The sequence below is a fragment of the Mauremys reevesii genome, linkage group 1, assembly GCF_016161935.1.
Source record: "Mauremys reevesii isolate NIE-2019 linkage group 1, ASM1616193v1, whole genome shotgun sequence".
Classification (NCBI taxonomy): Eukaryota; Metazoa; Chordata; order Testudines; family Geoemydidae; genus Mauremys; species Mauremys reevesii.
The window spans coordinates 200,731,381-200,748,181 of NC_052623.1; the positions used below are offsets into that span (position 1 = coordinate 200,731,381).

The 16,801-nt window shown below is 38.6% G+C and overlaps 1 protein-coding gene across 2 annotated transcripts in view; it reads left to right on the forward strand.

The window, feature by feature from the left end:
• Positions 1 to 11,740, forward strand: part of ZBTB11 (zinc finger and BTB domain containing 11) — a 38,048-nt gene extending 26,308 nt beyond the window's left edge. The window contains exons 9-12 of one of the 2 annotated variants that reach the window (XR_005594655.1): positions 1,099 to 1,257; positions 5,276 to 5,451; positions 7,908 to 8,711; positions 10,026 to 11,740. Coding sequence is in view for 1 of the 2 variants with exons in the window: in XM_039526290.1 (XP_039382224.1) it covers positions 1,099 to 1,257; positions 5,276 to 5,451; positions 7,908 to 8,425 (853 nt within the window). In the remaining variant the exon portion in view is untranslated. Of the gene's footprint in view, positions 1 to 1,098; positions 1,258 to 5,275; positions 5,452 to 7,907 lie in introns of both variants that reach the window. The other variant, XM_039526290.1, reaches the window with a different exon arrangement.
• Positions 11,741 to 16,801: the final 5,061 nt, after the last annotated feature.

Sequence of the window (16,801 nt, forward strand, 5' to 3'; positions counted from 1 at the left end):
TAGAAGATCGTCTTCTCTGACAACTTTGCCTAAGAGCTTCTCTCTTTTCTATATATTCCCTGTTGTTAAGTGACTTGGATAATGGGGCATTATGTCAGGGAGAGGAGGAGGCTTTCGGGCAAAGATGCCTGAGAAGCAGAATTTATTGGTCCGCTATAGAAGAAGCACCCTCTCGATCATGCGTATTCTTGTGGCTTGCTAAAGAGGAGATGGTGAACTGTGGCTTCCCATGGAGCTGTTATGGGGGGGCACGGATGTGGGGAGGCATTAGAGAAATTTGGGTTGAGGGATTGGTGGGGGGAGTGTCTTTGAGAAGCAGAGCTAGCAGTTGTGTTGAATTTGCTTGAGCAATCTGAACAGTAAAGCAATTTAATGTCTGCTTTCCGAGTTAATCCTCCATGGTTCCAGAAAAAGAGATGCCAGATCCTTCATAAGCATAGCTCTTCTAGTTTATAGAACAACACTTTGTGTACTGTAACTTGTGATGTCCTAACTCTCCATAACTCTCTCTTTTTGGGTACCGGATAGGAGTTATACAAACTTTTTTTCCCTATAACAGAGCAATTAAAGGAAATCAGCTTTCCATAACCGATAAAAGGAAAATATGCCTGAAGCCCATAATATAAATTTCAGATCTTTAAATTAGCTGCTATTCTTTTTAATCTCCCTTAGTGTAGAAGATTACATAGTTAATATAATTGTTGATACTGTAAACCTTGTCTACTTCATGAAGTCTTCCAGTCTTTTAAAATTACCAATATATACACTTCTACCTCGATATAACGCTGTCCTCAGGAGCCAAAAAATCTTACTGCGTTATATCGAACTTGCTTTGATCCACCAGAGTGTGCAGCTCCCCCCCCCCCCCCAAGCACTGCTTTACCGCATTATACCCGAATTCATGTTAATCGGGTCACATTATATCGAGGTACAGCTGTACTGGGCTTTAGGCAACATGTAAATGATAAAGTACAGTGTTTTTGTGCCATTGAAATCGTGGTCTAGGATCCTCATTTTTGAACAATCCTCCCTCCATAGTTATCTTCATCTCATTATGATCCTGTCTTATGTGGGAGTTGGAAACCTTTATTGTTACAGATGTGAAAAAAGTTTCTATGAAGCTCGGGATCTCCGGCAGCACATGAACAAGCATCTTGGTGTGAAACCATTCCAGTGTGAGTTCTGTGGGAAGTGTTACAGTTGGAAGAAAGATTGGTATTCCCATGTGAAGTCCCATTCTGTCACAGATCCGTACAGGTGAGTGAGGGTCAGTAAGCTGATGTAAGCTGAGCACACTAAGGTGTTGCAGACCCACAGCTCTAATTAGACCAGTGAGGATCTGGTTCTGAATGACATTGCCAAGAGCTATCCATAGTTACAGGGATGTAGTTTTCAGCAACAGATATAAAAGAATAACTACCTATGATCTCAAGTGAAGAAGAAGATCTTAAATGTTTATGGATCAGTGTCCTAGCAGATAAAGCACAAGATGGGATGCTAGTTGGTGTCTACTACAGACCACCAGATCACACTAGAGAAAAGAATAACTGGCTCCTTAATATATAGGGGGAAAAAAGCTGCGGGATCTTGGGGGACTTCAATCTGAGTGACATGCTGGAGTTCCTAGGCTGCCAGTAGTAAAATGTCTTTGGAGTTTTTAAAACTGGTAAAGGACAATTTTCCAATTCAGCAAATGTTGCTTCCAACATGGGGGGAATTCTATATTAGACCTCATCTTGATAGGTAAAGGTATTGATCACTCAACTGAAAATTAGTGGTTGCTGCGTGATACAGGTGATTGTGACTTGATTACATTTGTTGTGTGCAAACAGAATGAAGTGCAAGCCAGTAATACACACACACAAACGTACACTTAGTGCTTTAAAAGAGCTAATTTAATAAAGCTGAAAAAATTATGAGTCAAATTAGCCAGGGGAGAGTGTTTTTGCCCCAAACACAACAATCCCGGAATTCACAGAGAGAGGTTAGTTGGCTTAAAAAAACCAGGGTGGCTTAGTAGGGAAGTGAAAGCAGCTCGCGCTGTCTCACTCTTTCTTGTGTAAGAAAGCTAGCTTTCTCTCTCACTTGTGGAATTGTTTCTTTTTGAGCAGAATTCCTTTCCCCAACTGATTTGACTTATTGTTTATCAGCTTTGTGAAAATGGTACTTTTAAAGCACTGTGTGTGTGTTACTGGCTTGAACTTTATTCTGTTTGCATACAACAAATGTAGTCAAGTCATGATCATTTGTGTCACTAAGCAAGTGTGTGATCAGTTGTGTGATCAATATATATAGGTGGGGGAGAGGGAGGCTTGGAAAGATTAAATATAGTGACACATATCTGGTTTCACTTCCCCTCTAAGACATGTACTGATTTAAAAAAAATTAATCCTTTCAATCCTAAATATAAATTAGAAGCGATCAACTTCCCCTTTTTTCCGTTGGTTTTGTGTGTTGTGTCTCTCTCTCTCGTTGAATGATTAAATTTTCATCAGTATATGTTGGTAAATGTTAATTTCGCTGTACACACAAAAACTGACAAAAATATTTCTGTTGGTAATCAAAATGTACAGATAGGCAATGTAATAAAAATGCTGCTTGAGATCTTACTAGAGTCAAAATTCAGTGATTTAGACTTTTGAATTAGACTTGTGACAGATAGACTAGTGAATTAATAGTATAAACAGGTGTGGTTTGGATTTTAAGGATATTTACATTGTCAACATGACAGGTCAAAATATACAGTTTGTGTTTTGATGGTTTGTAAAGCTTTAATTATCTGACCCACCCCCCAATAATTTCCCGCAACTGTGAACATTTAAATAGATAAAAATCTAAAATAATGCTTAAAAATAAACATCAATATCTGTTGAAATTCTGGAAAAAAAGTCAAATTCTGCAAAGCCTACTTATATTAATTGCTAGAAATTGTAGAAAATTGATAAGAGAAGCAAAAAGTCACAAGGAAAACTCAATAGCCAGCAAAATTAAGGACAATAAGGAGTTTTTAAAATATATGAGGAACAAAAGGAATCCTAATAATGGTATTGGTCCATTGCTAGATAGAAATAGTACAATTTTCAATAATAATGCAGAAAAGGCAGTGTTCAATAAATATCATCTGTGTTTGGGGAAAAGGTCAGATGATTTCATAATCAAAAATTACAGGACAGTGGTATAATGTCAATCAAAATGGATTTATGGAAAATAGATCCTGTCAAACTAACTTAATCTCTTTTTGATGGGATTAGATTCTAAGGCCAGAAGAGACCGTTGTGATCATCTAGTCTGACCTGCATAACACAGGCCATAGAACTACCCCAGAATAATTCATGTTCTTGAAAAAATCCACTTTTGATTTAAAAATCCACCACAACCTTTGGCAAATTGTTCCAGTTGTTGATTACCCTCACTGTTAAAAATGTATGCCTTATTTCCAGTGAGAAATTGTCTAGCTTTCAGCTTCCAACCACTGGACCTTGTTATACCTTGAAGAGCTTGTTATCAAATATTTACTCCCATGTCAAGAACTTGTAAACTGTGTTCAAGTCACCCCTTAACCTTCACTTTGTTAAGCTAAATAGAGCAAGCTCCTCGAGTCTGTGGTCTGGTCTACATTTAAATATTAGATCAACGAAGTTGTGTTGCTCAGGGCTGTTAAAAAAATTTGCTCCCTGAGCACAGTAGTTAGGTTTAGCTAACCCCCACTGTCAACCTAGCTACCACATCTTGGTATTAACTACATTGATGGAAACACCCCTTCTGTCAGTGTAGAAGTGTCTGCACTACAGCAGCATAGCTGCAGCTGTTCTGCTGTAGCGCTTGTAGTGTAAACATAGCCTATCACTATAAGGCATGCTGTCTAATCCTTTAATCGTTCTCGTGGCTCTTCCAATCCCTTTCCAATTTATCAACATCCTTCTTGAATTGTGGACAACAGAACTGGAGACAGTATTCCAGCAGCGGTCACACCAGTAACAAATACAGAGGTAAAATAACCTCTTTATTCCTACAAGTTTTGATTTATGAAGATACTAATGTTGATGTAATATACTTAAACATCTGTAAGGAATTTGGCATAGTTCTGCGCAATATTTTGATAAGAAACTAGAACTATACAAAATTAACATGGCACACATTAAATGTGCTAACTGATATGTCTCAAAATGTAATTGTAAATGGGAAATGATCATCGAGCAGATGTTTGCAAACAACACAGATTCAGAGAGCGGAAAGTAATGAAGAGGATGGATCACTGACACAGATAGATCTGGAACTTCATCTAGTTCCCTTCAGTATCTTCAGGGAAAACTGAAGGCTGATAAAGTTCCCCATGGAATGCTTTCAGGAAGCAAAATGGGGATACATCAGAATTATTGGGCATCACTAGCATACACTTCAGGATCCTGAGCTCCATCTGTTCATCAGTAAACTTTGTTTAGGTTTTTATAAAAGATGCAGCACATGGTTAGCATTTTAGTCCATGTCCATTAGGCCTTTCCTGTGGGTGGCAAATTAATAATTGTACATGGAGGAGTTGTGGTTATGTTCCTTGGTTGAATACTTGCATTTCTTAAAACATATTTTCCCCTAATGTGCAAATAGCACAAACTAGGTCACTAAGGCCGGAAGCAAACTTATTAGTACAGAGAATATCTGCCATACTATGTCAAAACATTTTCTTTGCATTAATAATGTACAAATAAGAGTGTTTGACGTAGCCAGTACTTCCAAATTCAGATATCATCTAGAAAATAGCATTGAGAGGATTCTGTAGGCTATTCCCTAAAGTGTATGAGGGAAGATGGGTAATGCAACAAATTTCGTTACTTGGGGTACTTTACCTCTGCCCTCACACCTCCATCATTCTCCACATATGCCTGCATAGGATGCATCCTCAAAAATAACAATATGAGCTACAAGTATTAATGCATGTGAAACTTTAGGGGGATTAGTATATCTTGGGCACAGTTAGAAATGTTTGATTATTAATCTGTGTGGTTTTGCTAATGTGAAATGGTGAGTGGAAGCTTGTGTCAAGGATTAAGAAAGCATGTGGGTGTAGTCTCACGGCACAATAATATTTTAAAATCTGAAACCATTTCTCTTACATTGGAGCATCAAAATCTAACATTTTTAATTATAAAACTGGCATTCCTTTAAACTTTCCCTATTTGAGTTAAAAGGCATTTTAAAAGCTTAACCTAAAGTAGGCATGGGATAATGGTTTCAAGCATGTTTTCTGTATCTAACAGGTATTCTTTTCACATTTTAGATGTAATGTGTGTGGCAAAGAATTCTACGAGAAAGCTTTGTATAGAAGACATGTAAAGAAAGCCACTCATGGGAAGAAAGGGAGAGCAAAGCAAAATCTGGAACGTGTGTGTGAGCACTGTGGAAGAAAATTCACCCAACTGCGAGAATACAGACGACACATGAATAATCATGAGGGTACACAGAAAATAAGCGATTGTGTCTTTTCTGTAAAAATACTAGTATTTTAACAAATAATATGTTTAGGGTCCCCATGAGTGGGGAGCCACAGGGAAGTTGTTATGGATCATTAAGTCAACAGAAAGTAGGTTTACACTCATCCTGTTGTTTAACATGTTTCTAGAGACTTCCAAAAGTAGACATTAGAATCCTTCTAAAACCTTATAGCACTGGTCATGCAAATAGACACAAAAGGTGTATTTTCAGTACTCTGTGAAGGGTTTTAATAAAAACACATTTTTCAGGAGTTTCTGAGAGACTCGGTTAAAGTTTTTTGTGTGGGGCAAGGAATTAATATTGTGTAAAAATTATAAAAATATTCAACTTCTAAATAAGTGTACCCCTCAAAAAAAAAAAAAAAAGCAAGAGTATAAGTGTTTGAAACCAACCACTCTCAAACTCTTAAAAATATTGTTTCCTTTTTTTGGACTGAAATTTGTCAGTTCATTAGTTTACAGTGCAAACTAAAACCTTGAAGCATTTTGGGGACACTATGAACAGAACGGTTGTAATTAAAAAGTTTCCAGCATATGCATAAGCATTTCATAAGGAAACTCAGCAAATGACTTGGAATAATGGAATAGTCTGACTATGTACTTCTACACACAGTTTGCTATAGTGTGGCAAAAATCACTTTTTCTAAACATCTTACCCATAAAGGACTGTTAATAATAAGTCTAAAATCTCATTCACTGCTGGGGTAGAAATTTAAGTGTTTACATTAAAAAAAGAAGCACCTATAACATCCCATAATTTTCTGCCGTAAATCTGTAGCAGCGGTAATATAGGAAGTTAGCGCTCAGATTGTTTCTTTTGTACGTCAGTGGAAATAGTGATTATATATATATATATATATATATATACACACACACACACTATTATTATATATAATTGTGTATATAAAATATAATATAATATACATAATAATTTTGATACACACTGTCTGGAGGAAGAAATAATTTGTGGCCGATATCAAACTAGGGATTTCAGGCTCAGTGGAAGATGGACACACAACTTTGCAGAAATTAACAAAAATCAGTGGAGTAGGATTTGGTTTAGCAAGGTGCCAGGCAGTACCTTTGGAGGAGAGATGGTACCAAACAGAAGGGCAGAATGGGGAGACATGGATGTAACAGTGAGACTCTGTGCCTCAGGCACTCCTAAGGCCATACACACAATATGGAGATATGCTCCATATAAGTGCCTATGTAAAGTTTCAGGGCTTTTTCTATGCCTGCACAGATCCCCATTAACTGTATGTTGCATCTCTATGAATGGAGATTGTAGCCTTTTCAGGCCCATTTCATTACCTTTGAGACCTCTCTACTAGTTAACCCAACCTGTTACTTCTACCTCACAGATTTAAATGAAAATGTATAGTTAGACAAAATATGGTTTTAAGAAACAGAAGCACCATAAACACAGAGAGAAGCTTTAAAACCTAATCTCCTGGTGGCATTTCAGAATGTTATATAATGGAATGAAATAAAAAGAAACTTTAGCTATATCATAAAACATTTTCTGAAATCAAATAACTTGTTTAGGAGATGGTTTGTTGGAGATGTTCAGAAGCAGACTAGAAGTAAGATCCTTTTAAGGGAAAATCCTGTCCAGCAATGGAATAGTTTAGATGGGCCACAAGGTTTTTGTCAGCCTCTCCTCTTCAGATGTTCTGTAACTTACGGGCAAAGCACAATTTAGTAATGATTATGTTGTAACTCTTGACCTCAATATATGAGGTTTAGCTATACTTCTAGGATGAGATTTCCTAACCCACTCAGCATTGGCCTTCAAAGAACAAGGCCATGCTGAGTACTTGTGAAAATAGCCCCTGTAATATATTATTCATTTGTATCACAATAGGACCCAAAGGCCCCAGTGCACTACAAATGTATAGGAGGAGGCTCTTCCCTCCAAGAGCTCAATCTGGATTAACATATCTGATATAGTTGTGTATCCTTCCCTCTAGTAGACTCTTGCTCTTGGCTGAGGGGTTTTGCAGCGCTCTTCAAATATTATATAATGCACTCAAAATTTGTAAATAAGATTTTCTCTGTGATATGTGACTTGCAGTTGTACCTCATGGTTATCTATGAGAACAGTGGTTTTCAACCTTTTTTCATTGGCGGACGCCTGAAAAATTTCAGATGGAGATACGGACCCCTTTGGGAAATCTTAGACATAGTCTGTGGACTCCTAGGGGTCCACAGACCGTAGGTTGAAAACCACTGTTCTATGGTAACAACAACCTTTCGCTGACTCCTTAGACATAGTCTGTGGACCCCCAGAGGTCCGCAGACCACAGGTTGAAAACCACTGTATTACAGTGTTGTCTTTTGTGCTTGGAATTTGTCATTCTCATTTACACAGATTTACATAAACTAATAAGCTTCTTTCTCTTTTTTGGTGATCAGGTGTTAAGCCTTTTGAATGTCTGACTTGCGGAGTAGCCTGGGCTGATGCACGTTCCTTGAAGCGTCATGTGAGGACACATACTGGAGAACGACCATATGTCTGTCCAGTATGCAATGAAGCTTACATAGATGCCCGGACGCTACGGAAGCATATGACCAAGTTCCACAGGGATTATGTACCTTGCAAAATTATGCTGGAAAAGGACACCCTTCAGTTTCATAACCAGGGGACCCAGGTGGAACATGCCATCAGTATTTTAACAGCAGACATGCAAGAACAAGAAACCGAGATTAGCATTGGCAGTGAGGAGATTGAGACTGTGGTAGTGGCAGGAGAAACAATTGAAGCAGTTGCAGCTACTGAGGAATGTACATCAGTATCCACTCTTTCAGACCAAAGCATCATGCAAGTGGTGAATTACGTATTGGCACAACAGCAAGGACAGAAAATAGCTGAAGTTACACAAGCCATTGAAACTGTAAAAGTAGAAGTGGCCCACATTTCAGAAACAGAGTGAACACCATCTCTAACAGAGAGCAAGAAGAGTGCAGTATTGTCATGTAACAAGCTAAATATTAACTGTATTTGAGGCTTACAGTAATACTGACTTTCAGATACTGAATCTCCTATATTGAGTTTCTTGGCTGCAGAATGATATTGCACAATGCACTGATTAAAAAAAAAAAGGGTAAAAATACAGATACTTCAGTACTGAGCAAGAGTTTGGAAGACCAATTTCTGCATCAGTCATAATCAATTAGTACAGAAAGGTCTAAAAATAAAATATTTCCTGTGTAATGGCAGTAAGTATCATGTTGTAAATTTTTTTATGAACTTTTACAAAGAAGCTGTGCTAGAATTGTACAGCTGTTTCAGTAGAATTTTGCCTTTGTTTTAATATGTATTTCATCAGGGTCAGTGAATGAAGTTTAAGTGATGGGTTCTGTCCTCTTTTCTTTCACTCCCCAAATCAGGGGATGTTGGACTGCTGTGGAGTGTGTGTTGCCTTGTGAGGGGCTGGAAACCTGTGGTATGGGGTCTTTTGCCTTTAGGTAGATGTGCTAATTGTGTATAAATCTACAAAGTGTGCTTCAGAAATTTTGCAAAATTAGCTTAAACTCCTCAGGACTGTGTGGCAGGTCAGTACACTTAAGGATTCTGCAAACCATTGTAAAATGACTTGCATAACCATGTAACTGTAACCAAATTTACTCAGTGAGGTCCATTGGAATCTAGGGAGAAAACTCTGTCACTGGCGAGCAGTTACTTCCATAAATACAATGGGATCAATAGGGCTACGCAAATAAGTAACTGCTCTTCAGTGTGAATAAGGGGTTTAGTCTGGCCTGATATGTGCAACCCTGTTTAATTTATTTTGCTAATTGTTCAGTTGTGTAAACAAAGCTTTACACTGCTTTGTTGTACTTACCCAAGGCAGGAGAACTAATGATGGATGTAGAACTCTTCTAATTTTATATTAAATTTATGTGGAAATTTCCACATGAAAAAAGTTAAGTGTAATTGGGTGCAGTTCTTTGGGAATGGGACACTGTAGAAATCATCTGGTTTTCCAACTACTGTATCATGGAGAATTGTTATTGAGAAGCGGGGATGGTGGGAGTTGTTAATTCCAAAATGGGACAGACAGTAGCATTAGGATTGAATAATATGAATGTCATAATATCATGTTAAAAACTAAATTTGTGACAAATATGCTGGAAATCTCCAAAGGCTTATTACACCACAGCTACATGAAAACACATGTAAGGCAGGCTGTTAACCGTGTGCATCTCCTCATCTTTGTGGAAGAACTTTCAGTCTCTGTAGGTTAATGTGTTAAAATAAAATGAAGTGGAAATATTTGTTCTAATATTAAAGAAATCCTATGCAATGAAGTTGCTAGTATGTTTTCTCAATGAATATAAAATTCCCCTGGCTTTTGCTGGAAGGAGAAGCCCTGTCTCTGTCTCTCGTAGCCCTGCCAATCTCTCATACTTGATAAACTCATTGTATCATGGCCATACTGTTGTGTGTGTATTGAGAGACCTGCCAATCCACTTTCATGTGTATTAAAGCAACATGTATGTTTGGCATATTTGAAATTCATTATCTTTCAGTAAGATACAGCTCCAGATTGAAGGCAAGAGACCTATAGCAATGAATGAGAGAGACAGTGTCATCCAATCCTATACGCGCAACAGGCGAAAAATGAACGCCTTAAGCATGTATGTACATGAGGATAGCTGAGACCACCTTTGAATTAGTATCCTTGTATTAGTTTCAGCCTGTGTGGTGGTATAATCTACTCTCATTCTGTAATATGCATACTGAGAGTGTTTAGTTCAGGGACTAAAACAGAAGTGTAGATGTAGTTTAGAGTTCATGTTCTGAAATGATATAGCATAAAAGCTTGTACTGCAAAAGTATTCAACAGGGGTAAGACCACTGGTCCCTGCTAGATAAACTTAACAAATTTGGTAATATTACAATTTTCTTCTGCAGCCTGTGAAACTGGCTTGCCTTACACATTAACAAAATATGGGGCAAAATCCCTGACAAGGTGTCTAACTCATTTGAATTAACATTTCTGTAATGTTCCATCACTTAGCTGAAATATCTCAATTTAATAGGCTGTAAAACAGACCGCTTCTGTGTATTTTGCATGCATGTAGATAAGCTGTTGAAAATCTTACTTTTTAAAAAGCAATAACTAATGTGATTACATTGAGTTACTGCCTTGGGTCTGAACTGAGCTGTAGGTTACTGTATTCCAAAGATCAAAATGTCTTCTGTGAGAACCAAACATGATGGTGATTTCATATTATTCACATACACCTTGTAACCTCTTATAATTGTGCTAGTCTCAAAATATTGCGATGGAGTAAAATTGCACAAAACATACACTTGAAAAAATAGTGCTAGTTGTATTTTCCTGAACACTTGTATACCCAAAAACATTATGGACAAGCACCCAGGAAAGATCAGTCCATCATAATATAAACTAAAAACAGAGGTAAGTGTAACAGTTCTTATAGCCATTATAATGTGAAAAGATTTTAATAGATTGTTAGGTAAACTTCCAAATTTTCTGAGTACTAGTAATTTATGCGTAAGTATATATTGATAAAGTTGTGAGGAAACATGTTCAGGATAACTATTTGTAAATATTGTTTAGAACTTCAGTTGTATAGTCAGTGTACTACCTTACAACACAATACTTGTTAGCATCTTAATTAATCCTTGGACACTTTTATTTGTCCATTCCTCTGGAGACAAAGGAGTCTGTTGAATTTAAAAGAAAAAAAGTATAATGCCTTATGTAGGAATGAAAATATTTGTTTTAATTGGCTTTATGACTTGCCACTCAATAAAATTACAGAAAAGTTGTTACATAAACAAAAAATCAAGCCAGGAATATGAAAGTTAAAGGCTATGGCACCTCTTCCTTAATACATACAGTTGTGCCTTAATTTTTTTCAGAATGGCATACAGTAAGTAGGGGAGTATCATTTAGCCTTGCTGTTCCTGGATTTGTGAGGTTGCCTTTATTTTTTTTAAATATACTTCTTAAATTACTAGTTTGAGAGGTTACTACCCTAGCACAATTTATGTGAAATCAGGCCATAAACATGAGCATTTGATTGTTGAAGCTAGATTTTTTGTTTATAAAAACTCATGAGAAACTCAGTCTATTTCTGAAGTATTCCTACTAAATTCCTGGGCACAGTGAATTAAAACGTCTTTGGTTTGTACATTCTGCTGTTTTGGTTGGTGTTAGATGTATAAAGTTCTGGTTATTTCTGTCATTAAATAAACTGATCTTTGCCATTAATTATTTTTAAGCAACTTTCTTTTCAGAACAGCTCACTCCAGAATTATACTTTTTGTGGTATGTGGCCACGGAATTCATATTTAATTGCAAACTACTGAAGGGGCTCAATTACCAGACTGCAGTGAACAATTCCAGTTTTACAATTCTGGATGGCCAGATTAACTCCTTCCTAGAGAGTTAGATGTGAAGAACATTAATCATAGCAATTTCTCATGTGTCTGCATTAGTCTCATGAGACCTTGAGGTCACTGGCTTTTTAGTATGATGTGGTGGTCCCTTTCAAATGAGGGGTGAGGGCAGTAAGGGGACTGCTTTATGCTCAAGACCTTTGCATATTTTACTTAATTCCAGGCTTTCTGCTACATAATTTATGAAGCAGGACCCCAGCCTGCTCTCTCTCCCACCCAGTTGATTTCCCAGTTTATGTATGTTGATACGCATTCAGTGTGTAATTTTTGTTTTGACCAGTAACTGAAATTGTAGAAGTTGTCTGGCTAAAAGCTGGAAGTTTCCACAGTTAGTAACTTGTCCCCCAGAAAAGATGCAATAATGGCAGTGAATTTTGCTATCCAGCAAGCACTCAAGGGCTTTGGTTCTGAGGCAGAGAGGAGCAATCTGTTCAGCAGCAGCGGAGATTACTTCTGATTTGGAATGTGCGGGGGGGGGGGGGGGAAGAGTATGTGAATGGAGGTTTGAATCTTTTGTTCCATGTCCTCTTAATCCTTGACCCCAATTAGCTGCACACTCCCTCTCATCTTGATATGCCAGTATGTCCAACAATAGTGAACAGTTGTATCATTTTGTTAAAATGATCAGTGATGAACTAGTTAAGATTGACACTTCAATTATCACCTACAGAGCAAACACCCCATTGAGATCCCACTTCCCTGTTGCATTGTTTGTTTTCCTGCAGGCTCAGGCAGACATTGCTGCATCAGTTTATGTGCAATTCATATTTTGGTTTTCTTTGCACTCACAGTTGCTATAGACTTGCATTTTTTTATGGTTTCTCTATTATTAATAAATGTTTATATTGCAGTAGCATTTAGAGATCAAGGTGTAGTTTGTTCATTGAGTAGCAGAACACTGAGTTACAGATTACAATCAGTATAACTTGCTAGTTTTAAAATTACCTTAACATGAGGATGCCAGCAGCCTTTTCATACAACTGTTTGCACTACAGCAGTTGAAAGAACACCTACAGTGGGATTTGATGACATATGGATATTAAATGCATTCATGTTTAGACTTGTACTGCACAAAGCAAGGTACAGACTCTTTGCAAATGAAACAACCCCTTTGTTCCCCTATTTAGCTGATCCCCTCCTAAGCAAACCCACCCAAAATAAATTTAAAAATTGTGGAACTAACATGTTTACCACCATTACATTGTTCACTCTGCTTGTGTATTTTATGCCTTCTCTCCTCCTGGGTCTGTCTTGTCTATTTAGACAATATTGTCACATTGTGAGAGGAATCACTGGAATGACTTACCAAGGCTCATGGTGAATTCTCCATCACTGACTATTTTTAAATAAAATCGGATGTTTTTCTAAAAGATGCACTCTAGGACTTATTTATGGGGCTATCTACAGCCTGAGTTATACAGGTCAGATTAGATGACCACAATGGTCCCTTGGACTATATGAATTATGAATTGTTTCCTTGTACTGATGTCTCCTGTCTTAGACTGTAAACTTAAGGCAGGGACTGTCTTTCTGTGATGTGTGTTCAGCACCTAGCACAATGGGGTCCAGGTCAATGACTGGGGCTCCTAGGTGCTACAGTAATACAAATAATCCAGCCTTATCTTCCTTATGATACTGTTATCCAGGGATAGGATAGGAGGAAATATATAGAGAAGTATTTGCGATCAGGAAAAGAGTGAAGGATCCTGGGCAGGTGTCTGCTTTGGGGCAGAATAGAGTAGGCATGTGGTGGTGTCAAGCCAATCATGGGGTAACCCCATCTGCAGAATTTAGGTATGAGAATGGAGTTCTTAACTCATGGTTGGCTAACTACTGTCTGCTGAAGAAATCAACTTGATGAAGGATTCTCAACCTGGGTGTCTTTTTAGGAAGCCAAGATGATCCAGGCCAAATTTGAGTAAAAGAGGCATTGCAAGTTGGCACTATTGTAGAAGAGTGGATCCAATTTTTTTTAAAAAAGCAACTTAAGTGAGGCACAATTCAAAAAAGGTTGAGAACGGCTGTGCTAGATAATTTTGTTCCTAGTAGGTGAAGGGCCATGGGAGTTGCACCAAGAAGATGACACCATTTTAACAGTTTGATTCCTTCCTGACTTGGGGGGGGGGCATGCTTTGCCTCTTGCTAGAATATACTGCAGCTATATTGTGAGGACCTGGACTATGGCTCCTTCTACAAGTCCAAAGGAATGAAATAAGCACTGTGGATAAGGTACTGGAAACGTCCTTGGGGGATTCCCCTCTCAGAAGCCATTCATCCAATTGCAGGTAAATAAGTATTCCTTACCATCTCAGGTGGGCAGCCGCAACTGCCAGGCACTTTGTGAATACTCTCGGCAGGACTGTAGACGAGCTGAAAGGGTACTCTGTATGGGTAGTGGTTGTAGCTCACTGTAAATGTGTCCTGAAGATTGAGAGCTGCAAATCAATGCTAAACTTTTAAAGAATTGATAGAGGCTAGTGTTGCTCATCAATTTGAATTGGTCCATAAACTTTAGTCATCTCAAGTCCAGTAGACTCATTTCCTCTCTCTTTGGGATATAAGGAATTAGCAAGCATAGGAACCCCTCCCTCTGAAGTCCTGAGGTGGTAAAACTGTGGTTCTTAGACATAAGAAATCCACTTCTTCCCTCAGTTGTTTCATGAGATGGATCTGTGAAGAGGGACAGCGAAGTGGGGTAGGGCGCAAGAACTAGACTTGTATAGAGCAGGCTTTGGTAATAAATCTCCATTGCCCGTTGTTCTGAGGTAATTGTAGCCCGTGCCTGAAAAAAATGGGATTGGAAGAAGGATGGTGGGATTGGCACCCAGCTCTTGACTTGAATATCAAACCTCATGACGGTAGAGAGGGATGGGGCTCTCTTGCAGAAGCAGCAAGACTTCTTAGATGAGTAATCACAGATGTCTTTTGCTGATAGGAGGAAGTTGTCAGAAATGGCCCTGGTATCTAAATGGCTTTTTCCTCCTGGGAAGTGTATCAATACCCATTGCCCCCACTGTTGCCTATACTCCTTAGGTTATATAATAGTTCATCTGTGCATGAGCGCCACAGGTCTGGCCCTTGGAAGGATGATCTTCAGTGGTTGTTCAATTGAACAGATGTAACAAAGCTGCCCTCCTCATGGTGATGGATGTGGCTATTCAATAGCCAGCTGTATCAGAGGTTTCCAAAGGACTGCTCGGAGGGAAGTTCTAGCTGCTAACTAGTCCTGCCAAAATGATGGCTTTCAGGCCAACCTTCACTTCCTCTGGAAGCTTGTCAATGAATAGGGATATTCTATCCAAGCGCAGTCATATTTAGTAAATATGGCTTGATAGTTGCCTATGTGCAGCTAGACACACCTAGAAATAGGCCTTTCTGCCTAAGAGGTCAAGGAGCTTTGTCATTTGAGTAGCTTTAGGGGGTCCTGTTCATTTGGAAATCCTTTTTGAGGGAGTTAGTATCTGTTGTTAGTGTTGGAGACAGAGGCTGGGAGACTGGAATGCAGAATGCTCAATTTTATGTGCACTCTTCTACAACCAATAATCCAATGTCCATAATGTCTACCTTTCCTTGTAATTCCTGAAAGGAGTCTACTAGCAGGAAGTTGTTGTGGAGAGGATGCCACTGCCTCATCCAGTGAGGATGAAGAATAAATCCTTAGTAGTTAACTGGAAAGAGGTTGAGAAGAATTTCCTGTGGCCCATGACATCCTTTCATCCCTTCCATTCAGGGAAGCGGTTCAGTGGTAGAAGTTGCTCTTAGAGCAGAGTTGGTAGGTGCCCATCTCAGTGCAGTACTGCGATTCAGGGCCAAAGTCAGTCTGAAGATTGAGGACAGCTGCCTGAAGGGGTAATAGACCTGTCCAGTACTAATGACAGGAACCTTGCTCAGAGTCTATTTACAGAGCTGCTAAAAGAGCAGGATCTCTTGCAAGAGACACCCTCCTGCATGAAATGAACATCTTTCTGAATCTGACATACCCCTCATGGATTGCTCTAGGAGGTAGAGCTTTAGCCAAGTGCCTCTGCAGTATCAGACAAAGCAGTGGGCTGCACCCCTATCTTTGGGGTGACTGTTCCTATTATTTCAGCTAGTGGTTCCATGAAAGAGCTCAATTTTTCACATTTAGCCTGAGTGAAGATCAGTTGTTACACCCAGCATGCTATACTAACTAACCGATTTCCCTCTAATACATTTTCACACCAGAAGACTGCTTATCTGCTACATTTAAACAAACAGATTTCTTACCTAATGTGAAACAAGGGGTTTAACTGCCTCCTCCTTGACCATTTTCTAGAGTGAGGTTGCTTCAGAGCTATAGGAGGAGGATAAAGTCTATACTAACAAATCCGTATGTGCCAAGTTAGTGTAAATGTCAGTTTTCTTTAGGATGTGAAAATAAAAGATTTTACTAAAGTGGGAGAAGCTATTAGGCAAAACAGATGGAATTCAACTGGGCCTGTGTTGTATCCAATAGTACCAAATTGTGAAGGGCTGTCAAAGTAAACTACCTCCATTAAAATCTACAAGCTGATGGCAGCCTTTTTTCTTGCTTTAAATTTTTTTAGTTGACCTCACAAGGTCTGACCCTCCAAGCTCCATCCCCTTTCTCTGTCTGTAACAACTTTTGAACACTATCTGATGAATTCTAAAATTTCAATAAATGGTCTAGGCATCAGTGACCATAACCCTATTGATTTTGGAGGACAACTGCACCCTCAAAAGCTGGAAATGGGGGACACATGGAGCTGCTGTCTTCTGTTGATGGCACCTATTAACACTTTGCCCTATTACATGTTGATACCTTACATCAAAGAAGAAAAAACTGCTCTCTCTGCTGGGAGTTGAGAAGAGAGGTTGCTTCCATCCATCC